At 46.3% G+C, this 22,901-nt stretch overlaps 2 protein-coding genes across 2 annotated transcripts; one reads left to right on the forward strand and one right to left on the reverse strand.

The window, feature by feature from the left end:
- Window positions 1–980: 980 nt before the first annotated feature.
- LOC309376344 (gastrokine-1-like) lies at window positions 981–7,511 on the reverse strand. The gene is made up of 6 exons (XM_081922614.1): window positions 7,375–7,511; window positions 6,005–6,058; window positions 5,170–5,307; window positions 4,102–4,212; window positions 3,710–3,851; window positions 981–1,229 (listed from the first exon to the last, which is right to left on the reverse strand). The coding sequence occupies exons 1-6, from the start codon at window positions 7,384–7,386 to the stop codon at window positions 1,147–1,149; spliced, it is 540 nt and encodes a 179-aa protein (XP_081778740.1). The 5' UTR covers window positions 7,387–7,511; the 3' UTR covers window positions 981–1,146.
- A 5,379-nt stretch (window positions 7,512–12,890) lies between these two features.
- LOC309376316 (gastrokine-2-like) lies at window positions 12,891–22,224 on the forward strand. The gene is made up of 6 exons (XM_081922597.1): window positions 12,891–13,034; window positions 15,308–15,364; window positions 16,667–16,798; window positions 17,829–17,939; window positions 20,404–20,557; window positions 21,987–22,224. Exons 1-6 carry the CDS (start codon window positions 13,023–13,025, stop codon window positions 22,067–22,069), a joined length of 549 nt encoding a protein of 182 aa, XP_081778723.1. The 5' UTR covers window positions 12,891–13,022; the 3' UTR covers window positions 22,070–22,224.
- The last annotated feature ends 677 nt before the right edge of the window (window positions 22,225–22,901 follow it).

The raw sequence follows: 22,901 nt of genomic DNA on the forward strand, positions 1-22,901 counted from the left end.
AAGGTAATGGAGACTGGTGCATGATCAGAGACTGTCACAGACCGTTTCTGCACTCACCACCTAATGAAGATCACCTTTGGGTATTAATATTGGGTTCATGCATGACATTGATTCATGAGAAAAACATGAGAATTCCCTGCCTTCCAGTTGCAGTGCCTGTCAGGTATCCAACCAGGTCCCCTTCAGTCAACATTTCTGCCCAGCGTGGGTTGGAGACTTTGTTCACCGATCGGTGCCTGCGTCAGTCCTTAGAGTCATCGCTGCAGCAATTGAAGTCTCCTCTTATTATGGTTGCCCTCTTTTAAAATGGTCTAATTCTGTTAGTGTCTTCTGGATAAAGTCTTGTTGTGCTAAGTTGGGTGCATATAAACAGGTGGTGGTGATTGGATGACTGCCTATGATGCCACAAACAAAGAGGTACCGTATTTTTCGCTCTATAAGACGCACCAGACCACAAGACGCACCTAGTTTTTGGAGGAGGAAAACAAGAAAAAAAATATTCTGAATCTCAGAAGCCAGAACAGCAAGAGGAATCGCTTCGCAGTGAAAGCAGCAATCCCTCTTGCCGTTCTGGCTTCTGTGATAGCTGCACGGCCTGCTGTCTGAAGAATCACTGTGTCGTCTGATATGTTCTCCCACAACTTAACAGGGGTGCCTCTACTCTGACTCCCCTCTACCGTTGAAGCAGAGAAGCTCTATTGTTTGACTTGGAAGAATCATGGTAATTTTGGTAGAGGTGTGGATAGGAGAGAGTTAATTCCTAGGTAAGCAACTCCTTCTCTATTAAAGATGGCATTTTTCAAGAAACTCAATTTTTCTGCTGGGCTTTTAACTTGAAAACCAAGCAACATAAACTCAAACTGGGTAATCTTGGGACACACACTCTGTCTCAATCTAGCCTACCTCACAGGGTTGGGGAGAAGATAAAATGGCCGATCAGGGTGGGATAGAAATGTGACAAATACATAATGAAGAGAGACTTTTAAAATTCTAGGCACATTTTAATTGGCAATCACTCCAAATGCAGTAGTTTTTTCCCCTCATGCTCCAAGCGTAAGATGAAAAGGAAATGAATAAAACCCAGGGTGAGAAGCTGTTTCTTTCATCAATGGACAAACACTGCGGTGGGAAAAAGTTGGAGGTTTATTAAGACATCCTTTCTCCCCCACAAAGGCTGATGCGCAAGATCCAGAGGATATTGGCTTGGAAGCAGGCTCCTGAACTTTCTCCTGGAAAGAAAAGAAAAAAATGGAACAGAGAGCATCAGGCAAGGTTTTGGGATGGAATTAAATCATTTGATTTATTAATTTATTTTAAAATGTGTTTTTAAACAAATACATTAACCATTAAACACTTATCAAGCAGTACAGTTATTAATATGTTTGTTTTCACTGTTGTCTCTAGACATCCACTAATAACTTCAACAGTCAAACATATTACTCGATCAAACCTCTCCACTGAGAATATTGAGCGGTTGGTATACAAGGTCTTGATTTTGGTCATTAACATTCTTAATGAAAGGGGTCAATGTTTCTTGAAGGTGAGACCCTCAGACATTGCGGCATCCCAGATATTATTTCCCCATATTGTCAGGGGTTCAGGAGCAGAGGCACAGGGGAAGGAGGAAGTGGAGAGCGAAGGGGAACAATCCGAAGGCAGTGTAGGTGAGGATGACAGTGGGGCAAGAGATTCCATGAGTCTGTCCAGTGATTCGGAAGATTCCCAGAAGGGGGCACCTATAGCCAGAGCAAAGGGGGTCCCGGGGGGGACGCACCAGAAGCAAGGGACCAGCGGTGACTCCCAAAGCAGCAGTTGGAGATCGGGACCAGCTTCCCCACCGGAGCGTAGCGGGGGGGGGGAAGGGTCCCACGTGTCAGGGCCGGCTTCCCCTTCAGGGGAAAGAGAAGATGAGTCAGGATTGACCACGCCCCTATCGCTGAGTGAGGGAATAGAGGGGAAGTCAGAACCAGCTAGCCCCCCCGAAGGGGGAAGCAGTGAAAGGAGCAGTGTAACGGTCAGGAGGAAGGTTACCGGCTGGGCGCGTGCGCCAAGTTCAAATGCACAGGCGCGCGGGACAGCCGGGAGCGCAGACTGGGAGCCAGGTCCTAAAGCACGCCGGAGGGAGGGGGAAGAATCTGCGGACTCAGCATCAGAAGAGTCCAGAAAGGGCAGCACCCCAGCGGGCAGAAGGACCCAGAGGAGAAAGGAGCAAAGGAGGAGGTGGAGCAAGGCTAGGGTCTTGAACTGGTGTCTGGGGGGAGGAGATTCAGACGGAGCTTCAGCGGTCTAGGGTTGAGACGTAGAGCTGCGCGCCGCGGCTTTGGAATCGAAACTGAACCTTAATAAAGACTTTTGTATATAACAAGAACTGGCGTTGGTCCTCTGTGAGCTGGGACCTTGGGCAGCTCTGACACATATGCTCCGTGGTATTTGGAACATGGGAAGAGATAGCATCAGACAAGGCATTTGGATGGAGTTAAATCATTTATTTAATGCATTTATTTCCCACCCTTTTCTCCAAGGGGCTCCAGGTGCCATTCCTGATTCTCCTCCCCGATTTAATCGCCACAACCACCCTATGAGGTAGGCCAGGCTGAGAATGACCAGCTCAGGGTCACCCAATGAGCTTTGTGGCTGAGGATTTGAACCCTGATTTCCCAGATCCAAGCCTGACACTCTCACCACTCTGCCACACCAGCTCTCACACAGTTTATAGAACCCTACAGCTCATGGTACATCAACAACAGAGACAACTGACGCTGTTTCTAAACCAGTTCAACCACTGTGCCTTTCCAGTCGCTTCAGTGGGACTGCAATGGTCAGCCAGGGCCAACAATAGAAGTGGGGGAAAGCTATAAGATATATTTCATGTTCAATGCACAACCAATTAGGGTAGCACTTTGCAGAAATGCACCGTGAACCGAGTATTTCTATGGACATTCGCTTCTGCCCTTTGACATTATGAAGGGGCAGCTTCACCCAATTATATGCAATCACATTTGAAGGTTTCCATAAGTGAACCCCATGCGAATGCAACAAAGTTGTTGTGTGATACTCATTCTGTTGTGCTACCTCCTGCCAACCTAGCAGTTCAAAAGCACATCAAAGTGCAAGTAGATAAATAGGTACCACTCTGGCGGGAAGGTAAGCAGCATTTCCGTGCGCTGCTCTGGGTCACCAGAAGCGGCTTAGTCATGCTGGCCACATGACCCAGAAGCTGTACGCCGGCTCCCTCGGCCAATAAAGCGAGATGAGCGCCAAAACCCCAGAGTTGGCCACAACTGGACCTATTGGTCAGAGGTCCCTTTAGTTTTATGTTGTGCTACAGATCTAAGTTTAATGTTCCAAGTGTACAGTTCGTTCAGTTCATGGGTGTGCTTGCATTATTGATATGTCATTAGGATCTCAATATTTTCATCAGGTCTGCATATTATCATATTTATTATTAACCTAAAACTGAGGCTGCACGTTTATTTTATATCCAGTCTGAAGATTTTTAGCCAGCTGCCCAATCAGTTTATCACTAGGGTCAAAGCTGTGCTCCGTGGCCCTGGGGAGGACGCAGTGGGGAAGACGACCCCAAAAGGGGTTCCTTTGTGATTCTCTAGGTCCATGTATAGTTGTGTGGAAGGGGAAACAAATACAACTTGTTCCCGAGGCCGGAATACACTCTTTTCATTCTGCAAACCCCTTTCGGTTGAGGACTCACCTGCGAATTCATAAGCAGCATAGGTAGGGATCCCTCTGCACAAGGCTTCAATGTTCTTCCCATATGGGGCCAGGTTAGTGATCTTCTTGGGAGTAACCATGTAAGTGAGCTTCTTGGGTGCCGGCCCTTTGGTACGATCCTTCTAAACAGGGGGGAGCAACAACACAGAATTGAAAGACAGGACTGAGTGGGTCATATGTATTTTTGTGACCATTGGTTGGAGAATTCAATCACCAAATTCAAATAAGCAGAAATCTTGAAGGACAAGTTTGGATGTACTCATATTATTTCAGGAAATGCAAATTTAGCAGCTAGCTATTGAAGGCCTTATTCTTCAAGAACTTGTCTAATCCTCTCTGAAATCCGCCCAACAAGGCTCCTCTTGTCTTTACCTGTTTTTCCTTGATGGCTTCTGGAAGAGTGGTCACATCTGGCATGACATTTCGATTCATTTTGGTAAGAATGCAAGATTTCTTGGAGAGGATCCGGGTTGCCATGTAGCCCTGCCCAAGCAAAACAGGAGTAGTCAGATGAGCATTACGCAGGAAGCGACAATTCTGTCCATTTTACTTTCTTTCAGTTTTCTAGTCTTAAACTCGGCTCACCCCATTACCACCTCAAACTCACGACCTTTAAAGAAATAAAAAGTATTGCATACAATATTCCCTAATATAGTGCAATTTTATATATTCTGTTCACTAATATATAAATTTACAAATTATATTCCCTCAATTTATTTTTGCAAACTACTTTCAGTGGGGGCTTTCTCTGCAATTGACCACTATATAAATTTTATGAAATAAATGCATGCATTTTGTGCAGTTTTTGGATGGTGAACTGCATTATGAAATCTGCAGAGTTGTGCCTCATTTGGCATATTGCCTTGGGAAGTAGTGATGAGGCAGGTCTGCATGAAATGTGGAACTGAGCTTCATTTCACCCCCTCCCCAATACTGCATACTCTATTATAGAATCATAGAATCATAGAATCACAGAGTTGGAAGAGACCACAAGGGCCATCGAGTCCAACCCCCTGCCAAGCAGGAAACACCATCAGAGCACTCCTGACATATGGTTGTCAAGCCTCTGCTTAAAGACCTCCAAAGAAGGAGCAGTGGCGTAGCGTGGGTTGTCAGCACCCGGGGCAAGGCAAGTAATTTGCGCCCTCTAACCCAGGTAGGGGCAGGTAGGGGCAGAGAGCTGCGAGTGCGAGCGCGCCCCCCAGATGTTGCGCCCGGTGCGGCCGGGCCCCCCTGCACCCCCCACGCTACGCCACTGAGAAGGAGACTCCACCACACTCCTTGGCAGCAAATTCCACTGTTGTTCTCCACTATTGTTCTCATACCATTTCGGAAATCACAATTTCGATCGATTCATTTTTTTATGTGAACTAAACTGAATTCCTTCCTTATCCCAAGTAAAAAAAAACAAAGGCCTCTGAATGTGTGGGTGCTCCTTACAGTGCCGTAATCCCAGATGTTGTTCCAGGAGTGCCAGCCATTGTTGTTGTCCACGTTGACCACCTGCTTTTGGTTGTCAATGCTCACAGACTGATGGGAGTGGCCCCCCACATTTCCCTGGTTCTTTTCGCTGATATTCTTGAGTGGGGAAAATGAAGAACAGCAAGACAGTCAGATTTTCAGTGTTCCAGATTTCGCAATAAACATTTCTTTGTAAATGCAGAATGGAACAAAAAGTGGACGTCCACCTCAGTAAGCATGACTGAAGCCAGCTCTCAAGTACAGTTCAGTCTGAAGCATTATTTATTTCAAGCTACAGATAGGTAGCCGTGTTGGTCTGCCATAGTCAAAACAAAAAAAATTCCTTCCAATAGCACCTTAAAGACCAACTAAGTTAGTTCTTGGTATGAGCTTTCGTGTGCATGCACACTTCTTCAGATACAGGTATCTTCTTCAGGTATCTGAAGAAGTGTGCATGCACACGAAAGCTCATACCAAGAACTAACTTAGTTGGTCTTTAAGGTGCTACTGGAAGGAATTTTTTTTATTTCAAGCTGCGTTTGGAGATGATAGAATTCTAGAATTGTAGAGTTGGATGCAGGAATCTTTGGAAGAGCACCCGCTCCTATCCCTCAAAATCTGGCAAATTGGCCAGCCTACGCAAGGCTCAAGAATGTCCCCACATTCACAATGCAAGAGGGTCTCAATCATGCAGAATTCTACACCAGGATATAAAGGCAGCCTTAGAGCACATCCAATTTCGAGCTTCTAAGAGCAGCAACAAGGCAGAAATAATTTAATGAGAGCAACGCGTTTAACCTGTCTTAGTACTTACATTATCGGCTAAGGTGGGGGCTAGGAGAACGGCCAGGAGCGCAACACTCAAAGCCTGGAACAGATTTCAGAAGAAGAGTAGCGTTACATGACTGTCATCTTCTATTTATAATCAACTTGGGTTTTTTTAAAAAATTAAAACATAATCTCAGTACAGTATTTGTAAACTAATCTACAAAAAACAACTCAGGCTGTGAAGCCAGCCGTTTCTCGCTTATTCCTTTGCTGCATAAAGTGCCCTTACTCTTGGCCTCCTAGTGTGGTGTAGTGGTTAAGTGCGGTAGTCTCCTAATCTGGGGAACCGGGTTCGCGTCTCCGCTCCTCCCCATGCAGCTGCTGGGTGACCTTGGGCCAGTCGCACTTCTCTGAAGTCTCTCAGCCCCACTCACCTCACAGAGTGTTTGTTGTGGGGGAGGAAGGGAAAGGAGAATGTTAGCTGCTTTGAGACTCCTTAAAGGGAGTGAAAGGCGGGATATCAAATCCAAACTCTTCTTCTTCTTCTATTTTGGACTTCCGGCAACTAGAGATGGATTCAAGCATGCACTGGCTATCGAATTATTCTGAATGGGGGCAGAGAAATTTCCCAAGTGCCTTGCTTTCCAATGTCCAACTTTGACATTAGGATTCCGGCTGCAGCATCCTATGTACATTCAATTTTCCAGTAGCTAAAAGGACAGTTGTGTTTGTTAGTGCATGGGGGTTATTTCACGTTATAAGATTAGGACCGCAATCCATCACAGAGTTAAGAGCTCTTAAGCACAGTGGCTCAAGAGCATTCATGGGCAGGAGGGCTGTTTCACCATGAGTGCGTTTCTTGCATATTCCTCAAGGAACTGAAGCCCACCAGGTCTACATATGACGTAGCAGATTTATTTTATGTTAGTTGTTGCATTGCTTTTCCTCCAAGGAGGGTAAGGTTCTCCCCATATCATTTAATCCCCAAAACAGCCCTGTGAGGTACGTAGTTCACTGGGTGACCCTGGCCTAACCTACCTCACAGGGTTCTTGTGAGGACAGTGGTGTAGCGTGGGTTGTCAGCACCCAGGGCAAGGCAAGTAATTTGCGCCCCCTAACCCGTGGATTTTAGCACTCGAGTGCGAGCGCCCCCCCAGATGTTGCGCCTGGTGCGGCCGGGGCCCCCCTGCGCCCCCCACACTATGCCACTGTGTGAGGATGAAATGGGGGGTGGAGATTCATTTATACCACCTCAAACTCCTTTGGAGAAAAGGCAGTCTATAAATGTCATAAAATAAATACATACATAAACGAAATCTAGAAATTGCTTCCCACAAAAATAAGAGGTTTTAGGGATAAATTGGGTTTTCCGTCCCATGGGCTTTCAGTAGAAAATGAAAAGTTGTGTATACTCACAATCAGCTTCATTTTGTCGCTGGAAGTGGAGCGGGATCAGCTAAAGGGGAACCCTTCCACTTTATATACTCCGGTTTTCAAATATTAGGTGTGGAGAGTCTGGAGGGGTAGGGCCCCCTTATCACAGTGGGGCTGGTCCTCCTCAGACCTGGGGCATGTATGCAAAGGACAAGGAAACCGGGTGACGCCTTACAGATAAGCCACATGAGGCCGATAAAAGATATAATCAATACACTTTTTGATAACATTTGATTGCACAGAAGGAATGGGCGGGAGGCGTCGGGAGGCGTCATTTTCAAACTGCTGAATTAAGACCGAGTTTAATCCCACAAAACAAACATGGCTCGCCTAGTAAGCCTGTTGTGTGAAATGTCAAGTAACATTCCAACATCTGCATTGATCAGAATGGGCAGAAATCTGGATTTTTTTACATTTTTAAGTTCCATTCTTGTGACTTTTTCTTTTAGTGTGGCATTCAGTTATGTTTTACTCAACGGAAATTAGTGAACCCGACTAAGTTAGGACTGTTAATTTCAGCGGGTCTACTCTGAGTAAACCTAGTTGGCTGCCACCCCTAGAGTCGATCTAATTTTCAAGGAAACGTGAATTTAACAAGAGAAAGCATTCTGAGATCTGTTGCTCCAATGGCGACAGTTCTTTCTCTTCCCTGCTCACATCTTTAAATTGATATAATTAATTGATCCATGCATACACAAAAACTGTTTGCGAAGGCCAACAGCCTCTTCTGTTAACACCTGTAAACAAGGAAAAGGTAAGGAAAAGGGACCCCTGACCGTTAGGTCCAGTCGCGGATGACTCTGGGGTTGCGGCGCTCATCTCGCTTTACTGGCCGAGGGAGCCGGCATACAGCTTCCAGGTCATGTGGCCAGCATGACTAAGCCGCTTCTGGCAAACCAGAGCAGCGCATGGAAACACCGTTTACCTTTCCGCCAGAGCGGTACCTACTTGGACTTTGACATGCTTTCAAACTGCTAGGTTGGCAGGAGCAGGGACCGAGCAACGGGAGCTCACCCCGTCTCAGGGATTTGAACCCCCGACCTTCTGATCAGCAAGTCCTAGGCTCAGTGGTTTAAACCACAGCACCACCAGCGTCTCTTTTAAGGAAAATGTGGCCCCTGTCAAAAGAACATGCTGATAGCGGTATGGAATCGCTGAAAGAATAAATTTGGTGGAGCTCTTGCCACTTTCTGTAAAAAAAGATACAGACCATCTTTCCATGGATATAAAGTTAAGTTCTTACATTTTGGATCTTTGCTTAAAACCTGCACAGTTCTTCACATCTGGCACAAATGTTTGCAAAAGTGACATTTATTCATCCCAGCTCTCCCCAAGGTAAAAGTAAAGGGTAAAGGGACCCCTGACCATTAGGTCCAGTCGCGGACGACTCTGGGGTTGTGGCGCTCATCTCGCTTTATTGGCTGAGGGAGCTGGCGTACAGCTTCCAGGTCATGTGGCCAGCATGACTAAGCCGCTTCTGGTGAACCAGAGCAGCGCACGGAAACGCCGTTTACCTTCCTGCTGGAGCGGTACCTATTTATCTACTTACACTTTGACATGCTTTCGAACTCCTAGGTTGGCAGGAGCAGGGACCAAGCAACGGGAGCTCACCACGTCACAAGGATTCGAACCGCCAACCTTCTGATCGGCAAGTCCTAGGCTCTGTGGTTTAACCCACAGCGCCACCCGCGTCCCTCAGCTCTCCCCAACTTGGTACCAATTCCTCTCAGGCATTTTGCCCTGTCTGCTGCTATGCAGGTTCATCATCAGGGGACTTACTCCCTCCCCCAGTAGCTCATAAATCAACAGCTACAGTGGCACATCGCTGTCTTGGATTACAAATCCCACCATCGGTTCCCAACCATCAGAGCTGGGCTCCCTCCAGCCTGAGCAGCATAGCACCAAGCTGGGGGCAGGAGTGCTGAAGGGAGGTTGTGAGGACACCCTGGCCACAGAAGATAAAAACCAACAAGGAGACAGAGCTGGCACAGCCATTAGGCAGGCTGAGTCCACTACCTCCAGCCCCAGGAGACACACCCATGGGTGCACCACCTGACTAGCTGCCTCTGACAGTGGTGGAGAAGAGTCACCACCATTGGTACCAATTTTGGGCAAGATCACAACCATTTGGGGCATGATCTTGATTGAAATTGAATGAGATTTTCCTTTATGCTCGCAAGATTACATGCCTTCCCTTCTGCAGCGACCAAAGATTCTTACATACTCCATATCAAGCCCGTCTGTGCGCCTGCAACCAAGTACAGTTGTACCTCAGGTTAAGTACTTAATTCGTTCCGGAGGTCCGTTCTTAACCTGAAACTGTTCTTAACCTGAAGCACCACTTTAGCTAATGGGGCCTCCTGCTGTCGCTGCTGCATTATTTCTGTTCTCATCCTGAAGCAAAGTTTTTAACCTGAAGCACTATTTCTGGGTAAGTGGAGTCTGTAACCTGAAGTGTATGTAACCTGAAGCGTATGTAACCCGAGGTACCACTGTAGTACCTGATTCAATGGACCACAATCTCAAAGATTGCCCTTTACACAGCATACCTCGCCAACTGATGCTGAGCAAAATCTTTGTGCTGGGCCCACGGGTTAACCTGAGCAACACAGTCCAGGTCCAGTCCCGAATCCAAGGATTCCGTGAGGAGTCAGCCCAACAGGGCCAAGGCAGGACACAAGGCAGGAAACCAGGCAAGGTCAGGCACAAGATCTTGGACAGGTTCTAGCAAACAGCAATGTTGCTCCCGCAACCTGGGATGGGTTCCGACAGCCTTTTATCTCTGTCGGGGTAACGGCCGGTCCTGATCCCTGTGTCACCCGAAGGCGAGCACTCCTCCTGCGAGTACTCAGGTCTCTCCTTCTCTCAGACCTTAGTCTCTGCAGCTCGGGAGACGTCAGTGGGTTACTAGACCCAGAGGCCGCCTCAGCCTCCCCTGACCAAACCAGTAGTGGAGCAGCTGTAAGTGATGGCCCAGCTGAAGGCAACGAGGTCATCCCCGCATCTGGAGCCAGGGCAGGCTCAGGCCCCTGACTCGGCCCAGCTGGTCCTTGTTGCAGGGGAACCTGTGCAGACTAGGACTCTTCAGGATCAGGCCCTGGACTAGGTTCAGATGCCGCCTGAGGCAAAGGATCCAGTGTAGACTGAGTCTCCTCTGGTTCCGAGTCCGAGCCCCAGGCCATCACAATGTTGGACCTCTGACCTACAAATCCGAAAAGAAGTCAAATGAGGTTTCTCCCAGCAGATATCATGGCCTTAGTAGCTTCCTTTTTAGCCACATTTTTACCCGAAAGGGTTCCCAACAAACCATCCTTTTGGGGAACAGGCAGGGCGAAGCAGAATACCTAAGTGCACACAATCACAGCGTGACCTTACTACCCTCGACAGCTTCACCCTTGCCCTTTTAAATTATCCCAATAACTTGAAATGTTTAATACCGTGATGCCAATATGGCAAGAGTCTTGATAGCACAAGAATGGAAGAATGAGGAAATCCCAACAAAAGAACAGTGGCATGAAAAATGGATGAGCAATGCAGAACTGGCTAAATTGACATACAAACTTCGGGACAAGGACAACTGTGAGTTTAAGGAAGAATGGGAACTTTTTACAAATTATCTAAAAGGACAACAAAATGAACTGAACTCCTTTGCAGGTTTTGAATAAACATACACAAATTGAAGCTGAGGCTCCAAGACTTTGGCCACCTCATGAGAAGAGAAGACTCCCTGGAAAAGACCCTGATGTTGGGAAAGATGGAGGGCACAAGGAGAAGGGGACGACAGAGGACGAGATGGTTGGACAGTGTTCTCAAAGCTACCAGCATGAGTTTGACCAAACTGCGGGAGGCAGTGGAAGACAGGAGGGCCTGGCGTGCTCTGGTCCAGGGGGTCACAAAGAGTCGGACACAACTAAACGACTAAACAACAACAACACCACACAAATTGATAATAAGGTAGATAGATAACATAAGGATATGTATAATTTTATAACATGCAGAGAATAATACGTGCAGAGAAATCAGAGAAAGTAGCTGAGGGAAGTCCCTGGTGGGGGGGGATGGAAGGGGGGGAGGGGGGAATAATGTATGGGATTACAGTCATACCTCATGTTACATTTGCTTCATGATACGTTTTTTCAGGTTGCGTCCCATGGCGACCCGGAAGTACTGAAAAGGGTTACTTCCGGTTTCGCTGCTCATGCATGCGCAGACGCGCAAAATGATGTCACACGCATGTGCAGAAGCGGTGAATCGCAACCCGCACGTGCACAGACGCGCCACTGCGGGTTGCGTTCTGTTCATGTTGCAAACGGGCCTCCGGGACGGATCCCATTCGCAACCAGAGGTACCACTGTATATGGTTTGATAATTTGTTATGTTGAAATTGTTTAATAAAAATATTTTTAAAAAATAATATCGTGATGCCGGTAAAGGTACTTGATTCGATTTGAATGAGATCTTGCAGAGCAAGCAAGATCTTGTGCGATTTTGGGCAAAACCTCACCCAAAATTGGTATGATCTTGCCTGAAATTGGTGCCACTGGCAGCACTGCTTCTCTGCCAATGGAGAATGCGGCAGTGGTGGCAGGAGCAGGTAGGTGGCGGCAGCAGTGGCAGCAGTGGTCCAGCAAGGCAGCACTTCCTGTTTTATCCGAAGCAGCGAAAAAGGACACAACGCCCTTGCGAGGAGATCTCAACATGTGTAAAGTTTAGAAGAAGAAAAAGGCAAGCAAGAGGAGGAAGTGGGTAGAGAAATTTTTTCCTCCCTTTCTCTTGATGCTAGAACCCACCAACCTCCAACGAAGCTGAATATTGGAAGATCCAGGACAGATTAAAGGAAGTCCTAGATTTCCCCAGTGAAATCTCCAGGCAGGGCTGTGTGAGAAGGCTGTCTGAAATCCTGGAGAGCTCTGCTGGCCAGTTTAGACTATTCAAAACTAGACCCAATAGTCTGACTCTGTTCCTATGTAATGCACTCTAGAGGTGCAGGGATAAGCACTATTTAAAACATAAAAGAGCCATCCTGGATCAGGCCAATGGCTATTTGGTCCAACATCCTGTTCTCACAGTGGTCAGTCTGAAGTTCCAATGGGAAACGGGCAAGCAAGTTATGGAGTCCGTGACTAACTAGTTGGTCTGAGCAAAATTCAGAACAGAGGGTTTTCCATGCATATTGGGTTCTGCTGCGGGAACAAAGCTCAGTAATGTGGAACTCCAAAATCCTGGTAAAATTTAGGTGAGGGGAATTTCAGAAGCATCCCCTCCCTCACAGAACCTCAGACACCCCCCCTCTATTTAAGAACCTGATATCGTATAGCAGATGGGCAGACTAGAGGCAGGCAGGTGCAGACATTCTGGAAAGGGTTAACTGATATTTGCAAAATGACCAAATTGGAATTTTTTCGCAGCTGACTAATGTACTCTGGGCTATCGGGCGTGGTTATCGGCTCAGCCCAAAATGCAGATAAAGCCGTTTACCATGGCGGGTCCGATAGATATGGAGTCCCGAAATGTACGGGGCCTATTTCTGTGTAATGTTCCCCACACCTACGGGCAAGATATAAAAGTTCGAAGTCTCGGGAATCTTATTCCATTTGCTTCTCAGCTTCTTCCCCTTATCTGAGAGAAAAATGAGCGGACTCGTGAGTATAGCTGGCAGAATCCTTTTAGCAAAAATTAATATATTTAGGGGAGGTTGTGAATTGTTTTTGTAAGGGTAGAAATTCGTAGCAGGTGGGGATTCACCGCAAGCTAGCATGTCTTGGAAGGAGACAGGGACCTTTAGCTCATCCAAAACTTTACGTTTCGTGAATGTAGCATTTTGAATGAACTTGCTTTGGTTTTGAATGAACTCATTTCTGTAACTACAGAATGATTTTCTGACAGCAGAGTAGCATTATACACACCACACCAGGGTTCAGGTTCCTTGGAATGAAGTTCAGCAGGGACTGTGATGTCTTTAGCATATTTGGTTTTATTTACACATCTATACAGCTTGAGCATAGGATGGAGGGACTCACAACATCAGCACCCCAACAGATCTTTCTTCTCCATGAGTCACAGCTTTGGATCAAGCACAGAGCAAGCAGGTCTCTGTTTCTCCATCCTCCAGGCTGCTTCCAGCTCAGTTCTCTCTCACACTCTCTGGCTACAGTTCTCCTACCGAGCAGCTAGGTGAGCAGGTGAAGGATTCTTTAGCCTAGAGGCCCACCATCACTTGTTGTAGTTCTTGCAACCTGGCTCATCCTTTTGGGATGCTAATGAGGACACTTAAGTGGCCAGCTGAGGTCACCGTCTTCCTCAAAAACCTGCCTGTCTAGCTCAGCAACAGAATCCCCTATTGGACCCTAACCCTCACTATGTACAGGACCCCATGTCTGGAAGGGACTCGGGGCACTAACCCCCCTCAACCCCACAACACAATCAAAACTTTGAACGTCATGGATGTTTAAACTGAAAATATGGCATGTCAGGGTACAGGAGATCTGAGCTCCAGAGAAGGATAAAAGAGGATCCCGAGATTGGGGTGGGGGGGGTGGGGAGCTCTTCCACAGACAACCTTCAATATGGTGTGTTATTCCAAGGCCTGTGGAGGTTCATAGTATGGCAAATTGGAGTAGGGCATTCTGCGTGGTGGCGCCCTGACTGGGGAATGGAATTCCACCCACTGAGGGCAACAGCTGCCAATGGCTGTTGAGAACATGGATAATCACTCAGGCTTACTCCAGCCTCTGATGCCAGCTGAATGATTCCTAGCTACTGAAATCATGATGTGTTGTCTTTACTAGACTGTTTTGATTGAATGTTGCATTCCTGTTTTGCGTTGAATTGCTTGATTGTATACTGCCTGGGTATTATTGTAATGAGAGGCGGTTCCCAAATATTTTAAATAAAGAAACCAAGAAGTGAGGTATGTCTTGGGTAGATTCTCTGAAGGTCCTGCAGGAGAGCCAGTGGGGTGTAGTGGTTAAGAGCAGTAGTCTCGTAATCTGGGGAACCGGGTTCGCTTCCCTGCTCCTCCACATGCAGCTGCTGGGTGACCTTGGGCCAGTCACACTTCTTTGAAGTCTCTCAGCCCCACTCACATCACAGAGTGTTTGTTGTGGGGGAGGAAGGGAAAGGAGAATGTGAGCCGCTTTGAGACTCCTGAAGGGGAGTGATAAAGTGGGATATCAAATCCAAACTCTTCCTCTTCTTCTTCTCTTCATTCAGTGACCCCCTATTGGATTGGTGGGAACAAAATGCAGCCTCTTTGTGGGAATTGGGAAGAATAGAGCTTCTGGTTCTCCTCTGCATTCCTTGGGGAAGGGAAATCCCATTCCTCTTCTGATACCAGCATGAGGCACTGGTTATCTTGCTCTCCCAGGGCATTGACAATCCCTGAATGCAACAGGGAAGCTGCGCATGTATGGAATCTCTGTGCATTCACTTGTGGTGCTGGGAGCTTCTAGAAGGTAGCAGAAGGTTCAAAGCTACCCACCCACATTGACTTCACTGCCATTAGCCCCAAATCAAACCAGTGTTTTCCAAAGTGGGTGGTAGTGCCCGGGGGGGTTACCAAGGGGGGTGCAAAGAGGCAAGGGGCTGGCAGAGGAGTCCTGGAGATGTTAGTGACCCTCAGACTTTGAAAAGTTGGTTATCACTGGATCTAGTCCATCCATTTTGTTGAATTCACTAAATAATTTTAATTGACTTAATGTGCCATTAATTGCGTCTGTTTTGAATTTTATGGTGTTATTACCTTCCTCAGGGTAGGGTAGGGGGCCTTGGGAATGAGGTTATGGAATCTAGGGGGCAGTGACCCCTAAAAATTTGGGAAGTACTGCTTTAAATGGAGCCACTTCCAACTGTGAGTTTGCTGTCCTATTTTATCTTGATGGAAAATATCTTCCCCCTCCCACTTTTCTTTCCCCAGGCTGTATTAATCGCTGTTCTGGGGGTCTTCTGGAGCCCAGCTTTTGCCACTTTCCAGGTAAACAGAATCATCTCTTTTTCACCATGGTAACACTTCAAATGACGTAACCATTGTGGTGGTATTTACTATACTGGGGCTGCTGTTTTATTTATCCCACTGCATGTATGTCCTACACAACACCAGCATGTTGAAGTGAGCAGAACTCCTAAAATGCTGTGAAAAGTGGGAGTGGCAGAAACGAAGCAAAACGTAAACTTTATACAGATAATATGGAAGTACTGGTGGATTTACAGAATTGCACCTTGTTTTGGACAGGGTTGTATCCTGCCCCTCTGAAAACACAGGCACACAGTTTGGAGGCTCTCAGTTTGTTAGCAGAGAATGGCAGTTAGAACATATTACTCTGGTATTGTTCATTTTGCATTGATGATCTGTTAGCTTCAGAGCCCAGTTGAAGATGCTGTTTATTTATACCCCTAAACTGGTATAAACTGGATGCGGGTGGTGCTGTGGTCTAAACCACTGAGCCTAGGGCTTGCCGATCGGAAGGTCGGCAGTTTGAATCCCTGTGATGGGGTGAGCTCCCGTTACTCGGCTCCTGCTCCTGCCAACCTAGCAGTTCGAAAGCACATCAAAGTGCAAGTAGATAAATAGGTACCACTCCAGCGGGACAGTAAACAGCGTTTACATGCGCTGCTCTGGTTCGCCAGAAGCAGCTTAGTCATGCTGGCCACATGACCCAGAAAAATTGTCTGCGGACAAACGCCAGCTCCCTCGGCCAGTAAAGTGAGATGAGTGCCGCAACCCCAGAGTTGTTCGCGACTGGACTTAATGGTCAGGGGTCCCTTTACCTTTAAACTGGAAATCAGCTCCCTTGAGGTTCAGCATCGGAGCTCCTGTCCCATGGGCAAGTGCCCGCCTGCACAGTAATGGTAGTGCCAACATTGTGGCATGCCTCTGCAGTGGGGGGCCATCTGCCCCCCCAATACTGGGTGCTGTTAGAAGCCAGATTAAAACCTGACTCTTTCAAGAATCTGTTGGTTGCTTCCCGATGCTGCAAAAGAGATCATTCCCCCCCAAATTGCTGATTATTTGTGTTTTTAATTTTTACTCCAGTTTTTCATGCATTTGATGGGGTTTTTTTTCCTGCTGCTGTGTACTTTGGCATACTACCCAATAATGGGGTTCTTTTAAATGATTATCTCATTAGTCACTTTGATTTTTTAAAAGAAAGTTTAAGTGAATTACACTTATGAAAATATATATACTCAAAGCACCCTTACTTATGTCATACTTCACAACAAGGAATATGTAAAAAATAATAACAGCAACAATTTGGGGGGCTATATTTACTCTCAGGTCTACAGAATCCCAAGCTACAATGGTGATTATGTCCAGCAGACCGTGTCCATAGATAATGAGAATCAAGTGGCCAACATCCACGTCTATGGAGGACTCTGCTCTTCAGATACCATTTTTGACTACAAGCATGTAAGTCTACCTGTTTCTGTCTCACAACAATCTTCTGGGGTCCTCTGCAAAACAGACTCAGGTGACAGAGGGTGGATCTGAAGGCAGGTGGAGCCGCCATCTACCTTATTGCAGCTAAGCAGGTCTGGGACTGGTCAGCGCCTGGTTGGGAGACTGCCTTGGAAGCAGAAGAATTCTGCCTTGGGTTCATTTATGGAAGAAAGGTGGGCTTAACAACACAGGAAAGAAAGAAATCACACCAGGAATAACCATTATTTTAGACAGAAACCTTTTTTTATTCAGCTGCATTCCATCCATCCAGTATCATCTATTTAAAATAAATTTATTTTGGGGTGATCACAGGCATTGTAAAGGGCAATGCCAATGGCGAGCACCCGTCAGTCACATTCTGAGGAATTTGTTTCCAGAACAGTCAAATTCATCCGTGCTTTTGCACGAATGGCTTTCTTTGCTCCGTAAAATAAGTCAGCTTAACATTCAACATACAGATTGGTTTTCTGGCAAGAATGAAGAACTCGTTGAGTCTATCCAATTTTGACACAATAGGAGGAGTTAGGTTAGTGACTCAAAATCCACTTTTACAAGTGACAGAGTTAGACCCCTTTGCTCACCAATCCAGGCATTTTTCTGAATTTGTTCACACACAGTTTGTAACGGGAGAAGATGGTCATTTATTTTCTTTTTTTTAAATTGTGTTCATACAAAATGTGGCTTCAGACAAATGTGTCATTAGTCACCTGTCATTACCTCTGAAATTATTAATGCATTTTGGCAAGTCGTTCTTGCCACTAAAAGTAAAAATGCTACAAAATGAGGTTGAATCATCAGTTGCAGGACATCCAAATGTATTCGGACACCTTTAATAACACTGGCCAGTGGCCTCAGAAAGAGTCTTTCTTGTTTACCATGGGCCTCTAGTTCAGACTGAAAGCCAATGTCGATTCCTACTTTGGGGGCGGGGGGAGCAAAAAGGAGCCCGGAAGGCCCAGTACCTTAATCTCAACTATTATTCTCCTTTTGTGAATTACAGGGATACATCGCCACTCGGCTCTTTTCTCGACGGGCCTGCTTTGTCATGAAGATGGAAAAAGGCTACATTCCAGAGCTGGAAGAAGTTGGGCGGCTGGCTTATGAGAAGCAGGTAACTGCAGAGTTCATTACAGACATCTTAGTGTATACCGTATTTTTCGCCCCATAGGACGCACTTTTCCCCCTCCAAAAATGAAGGGGAAATGTGTGTGCGTCCTATGGGGCGAATGCAGGCTTTCGCTGAAGCCTGGAGAGCGAGAGGCGTCGGTGTGCACCGACCCCTCTCGCTCTCCAGGCTTCAGGAAGCTATCCACAAGCCTTGCAAGCCCGGCGGGAGGTCCCGCCGGGCGCGCGAGGCTTGGGGCGGCAGCCTGCCACCCGAAGCACGCAGAGCCCTCCGGAGGGTGCCCCGTGCTTCGGGCAGGTGTGCACAAGGCTTGGGGCGGCAGCCGCGGCTGGGGGGGGGGAATATTTTTAAAAAATTCATTCCCCCCCCCAAAAAACGAGGTGCGTCATATGGGCCGGTGCGCCCTATAGGACGAAAAATACGGTATATCATACATTGTACATGCCTATTCAGTTTATGCACTTTGGTTTTTTAAAAATATGTTGTATTGTTCTTTTCCATGTATACATCCTCTAACAATATTTCTCTAACAATTTTCCATATTTCCCCCCCTCCTCCCCTGGACTTCCCTCATACTCCCATTTTGTTTTATTTCCATATTACTGTGTGTAACTTTCCAAAATTTTCCCAATACGTATAGTCTTAGTTTTTTATATATACAACTGTGTTTGTTTATTCAAACCCTGCCAGTGAGTCCAATTCTTTATGTTGCCTCTTCATATATGTTGTAAATGGTTCCCATTCTCTTTTAAAGTCTTAGTTATCCTTTTCATGTAATTTATCTGTTAATTTTGCCCATTCTGTATATTCCATAAGTTTCCCTTGCCATTGTTCTTTTGTTGGTATTTCTTATGTCTTCCAAGCTTGTGCTAATATAATTCTTGCCGCTGTTGTTGCATACATAAATAATTTACAATTTTCTTTCTTTTTTTAATCTCGATCTAAAATTCCTAGGAGAAATGCTTCTGGTTTCTTAACAAAAGTCTTTTAAAACTTTTTTTCCAATTCATTATATATCATTTCCCAATAATTTCTAACCCTTTTGCATTTCCACCACATATGATAAAATGTACCATCTTTTTCTTTACATTTCCAACATGTTTTAGATCCCCCGTTATACATTTTTTGTCCCTTTCTCTGGCTTAATATACCATCTATACATCATTTTCATATAATTCTCTTTCAATAAAATACAAACTGTAAATTTTAAATTCACCTTCCACTTCTTTTCCCAGTCTTCAAGTTGTATATCATATTCAGTTTATGCACTTTGAATCATAGAATAGAGTTGGAAGGAGCTCCCAAATCGAACTTCCTGCAAAGCAGGTGTCAGGAACGTGCCCCCCCCCCAGAGCGCAGCAGAAGAGTCAGCCTCAGAAATTGAGCTGAGCAAGCAAGGGGCTGACTCTGCAGATGAGAGCTGTCTGTCTGAGTTTAGAGAGGACAGACCAGCCCCCCTCCTTCCCAGGGAACAAGCTGTTAGCTCCCAAGGAGAGGAAGAGTTGGAAGTCCGTCAAAGCGTTGCCAGGCAACCAGCAGATAAGCCAGAGTCAGAGGCTGTCTCTTCTGGGGAAGAGACAGGCCTGCCGTGCAGTCCCTGGACAAGGAAGTTGGAGAGGCTCAGAGAGTAATGGAAGGGAAGGAGAAGAAAGGTGGGATTTTGGCATCCTTCCTGTTGGGGGAGGGACAATGAGTCAGACTGAGCAACTAAGGTTAATGAGAGCAGGCAGAACGCCATGCTCTGGGTGTGTTTTTCTTTTAAATAAACTTATATAAAACTGACGGAGAGTCGTTGCTGCTTATCAGGCTGCTTGCTTGCCAGAGATCGTTATAGCAGGAATCACAGCTAAAGGATCCCTGACAACCTCTGTTTAAAAATATCCAGTGAAGAATGTCTACCACTTTCCGAGCAAATCCATTCCACTACTGAATAGCTGTTACTATTGGAAAGTTCTTCCTAATATTTAGTCAGAACCACTTTCTTTGTCATTTGAATCCTTTTGCTCAGGTCCTCCCCTCCAGAGCACTGGTAAACAAGCTTGCTCCATCTTCCATATGACAGCCCTTCAGATATTTGAAGGTGGCTCTCCTATCCCTCCTCAGTCTATAATTCCCAGGGTTTCTAGGGGAGGGAAAGTAATATGCCTTATGATGACCCCACTCATCTTAAGTCAAGTGCTAGCCCTCCCCAGCCTGGTGTCCTCCAACTGTTTGGGGCTACAACCTCCATTAGCTCCAGCCAGCACAACTGTGCTCCCAGCAGCCCCAGAATTATACAGCTGTTTTGACTGACGCTGATGGGAGTTTAAGCCCAAAACCTATGGAGGGCATCAGGTTATGTAAAGATGCCTTGTGTGGGAGTCTTTAACAATGCTTGGTGCAGCAACAGGAAATGAACACAGCTGTCCCTCTAGAAATGAGTTACTTCATAAACACGTTCCCTTTTTAGATGATGAACAAGATGGTGTCCCCCAGAAACGTGTGGGTGAAATATGAACCCAGTGACTCTTTCTTCGGAGAAATCAAGGAGTGGCTTCTTTTCGGCAGCTCCATCGAGAAGCTCTGCAAGAACGTGCCCGTTTACAAAGTTGAAAAAGTGGAGAGTGAGTATTCACAGTCCAGCCAAACAGCTGCTTCAGTTTGGAAATGGAACTTCCAGAGTGGTTAAATGTTGGAAGTGCAATGGAAATGCAGATCAAACTAGACTAAAAGAGCTCCGCAAACTGGAGTGGCAGGTTTTCTGGATTGGTTACTGAAGAGGTGTGGGAATGTTTGGGGTGGCAGGAGAAGATATATTGTTTATTAATCTCCTTCCTAACTTGTGTTAGGGACGCGGGTGGCACTGTGGTCTAAACCACAGAGCCTAGGGCTTGCCGATCAGAAGCTCAGCAGTTCAAATCCCTGCAATGGGGTGAATTCACATTGTTCAGTCCCTGCTCCTGCCCACCTAGCAGTTCAAAAGCACATCAAAGTGCAAGTAGATAAATAAGTACCGCTCCGGTGGGAAGGTAAATGGTGTTTCCGGGCGCTGCTCTGGTTTCGCCAGAAGCGGCTTAGTCATGCTGTCCACATGACCCAGAAAAACTGTCTGCGAACAAACGCCAGCTATCCTTTGGCCAATAAAGCAAGATGAGCACCGCAACCCCAGAGTCGTCCGCAACTGGACTTAATGGTCAGGGGTCCCTTTACCTTTAACTTGTTTTAGCAAGTTTCTTTACTTAGCAGAGTTTACATCCCCCTACTCACGCACAGCAGATAGCTGGTTGCAGGCTTGTGGCCTGGTAAGTTCCCTTGAATCCCTCTTAAAAGAATAAAGAGAATAAAATCTTATTCAAAGTCAATAAAAGAAGTTTACTTACATCAGTTCACAGTTGGATCCCTGAAGGGAGACTTAGTTACAAATATGTACATGTGGATCTACCCCATATGGGGGAATAACTCCAGTGCTTCTGCTATCTGAGAAGCTAGCAGAGCATTCTTAGCTAAAAGCTGGTCCAAAGAAGGAAGTGAAGAAGAGAGTGCTGCGTGACTCGTCCTGTTGTTACCTGGACAGGTAAGGTCACGCCCACCTTCCATCACATGCAAAGGAAGGATGCTCCAGCCAGGAGGAACAGGAAGTTTCAACTGGCTGGACCAAACATCCCCTTGCACATCCACTCTAGGAAAACAAGGAATGTTGTATTTGACTGCTCCCAGTGTATTTGACTCCTCCCACACAAGCAGGATTGGCACACAAGAGGATTGGCACACCTCTTCCCTCCTGTGACTGGCTGCACCAAACATGCCCCTGCATGTCTTCTCTAGCATTATAAGGAATGTTGTACTTGAATGCTCTCAGTGGATTATATCCCACAAGAGGACTATCTCACTAACTGCCTAATAGTGCAATCTTATCCAAGTCTATGAAGCTCCACTGAGTTCACAGGGACTCGCTCTCCACCCAGTAAGTGGGTATAGGATCGCAGTTTTCAGGTCTCAAATTTATTTTTTAAGTTTGTGTGTAATTTGTGTTTCTTGTCTCCTCCCACTTAGGTGGATTCCATGCCGGCGGCTGTGCCAAGGCTGGCATCCTTGGCATTCTGGGCATCAAAATCTGCGGAAACCTCAACCTGTAGACCTCCTGAGCTGCTCCCAGTATTCCATGCTCTTCCAAGCTTTCTGCCTCCCCGTGAATTATCTCACTTTCCTCAGCTTCTTGGGCTTCCTTCTGCTTCCCTTGAAAGCTACAGCCCAACCCAAGACCTGTTAATAAAGAAAAGCAACTTCCCAACCCTCCCCGCTCTTGGCTTCTTATTTTCAAAGTCACTACAGTGGTACCTTGGTTCTCAAACTTAATCCATTCCGGAAGTCCGTTCCTAAACCAAAGCCTTCTCCCCAGCAACTACAAAATAAGGTCCTTTCGCTGTTTAGCTCCTGTGTGGCATATGCAGCGACAAAAGCCATCAACGATCATTTAAGAAAATGCATTTGAGCCCCCTGGATGGGAAACTGGATGCACATTTCCAAAATATAAGATAAAAAAACATATTTTGTTATGTGCAAATGGCTTTAGATACCTATTAGGTCCATAAACGACCATGTAGCATATATTCAACACAAAAAAACAGTGACTGTTGTTGACAAAGGACAGCTGGACATATCAAGGGCCCCATTACCTTCAGGAGCTTAGGGCCTCGTCAAACCTAAATCCGGCCCTGGGGATGTGTCTATGGGGCCAAGAAGGCAGTGGCTCCGAAGCATTTGGGAACCACTGTCCTAGACAGAACCCATCTTCAGAGTCTGTCTTAGCTAAGAAAGATGTGAATAAGTGATAAAGAACCAAGCATATCTCTGAGCATTTACAGCCGGGGGGTGTGTGTGCCAACATTTTTGTGCCTGAGGGGTGTCTTGCCAGTGGTAGATACACCCGCTCCACTCTCTTGCATGCAGCTCAGCTGTCTTCTCACT

This window comes from Podarcis melisellensis (genome assembly GCF_964234715.1).
Source record: "Podarcis melisellensis genome assembly, chromosome: 8".
Lineage (NCBI taxonomy): Eukaryota > Metazoa > Chordata > Lepidosauria > Squamata > Lacertidae > Podarcis > Podarcis melisellensis.

Excerpts from the sequence above, each read along its gene's own strand:
- LOC309376316 (XM_081922597.1), top strand. Across the intron at positions 15,365-16,666 it reads CAGCTTTTGCCACTTTCCAG|GTCTACAGAATCCCAAGCTA; the intron begins GTAAACAGAATC and ends ATTTACTCTCAG. Across the intron at positions 20,558-21,986 it reads CAAAGTTGAAAAAGTGGAGA|GTGGATTCCATGCCGGCGGC; the intron begins GTGAGTATTCAC and ends CCTCCCACTTAG.
- LOC309376344 (XM_081922614.1), bottom strand. Across the intron at positions 4,213-5,169 it reads ACATCTGGGATTACGGCACT|GGCTACATGGCAACCCGGAT; the intron begins GTAAGGAGCACC and ends TTGCTTGGGCAG. Across the intron at positions 3,852-4,101 it reads AAGCCATCAAGGAAAAACAG|AAGGATCGTACCAAAGGGCC; the intron begins GTAAAGACAAGA and ends CCCCCTGTTTAG.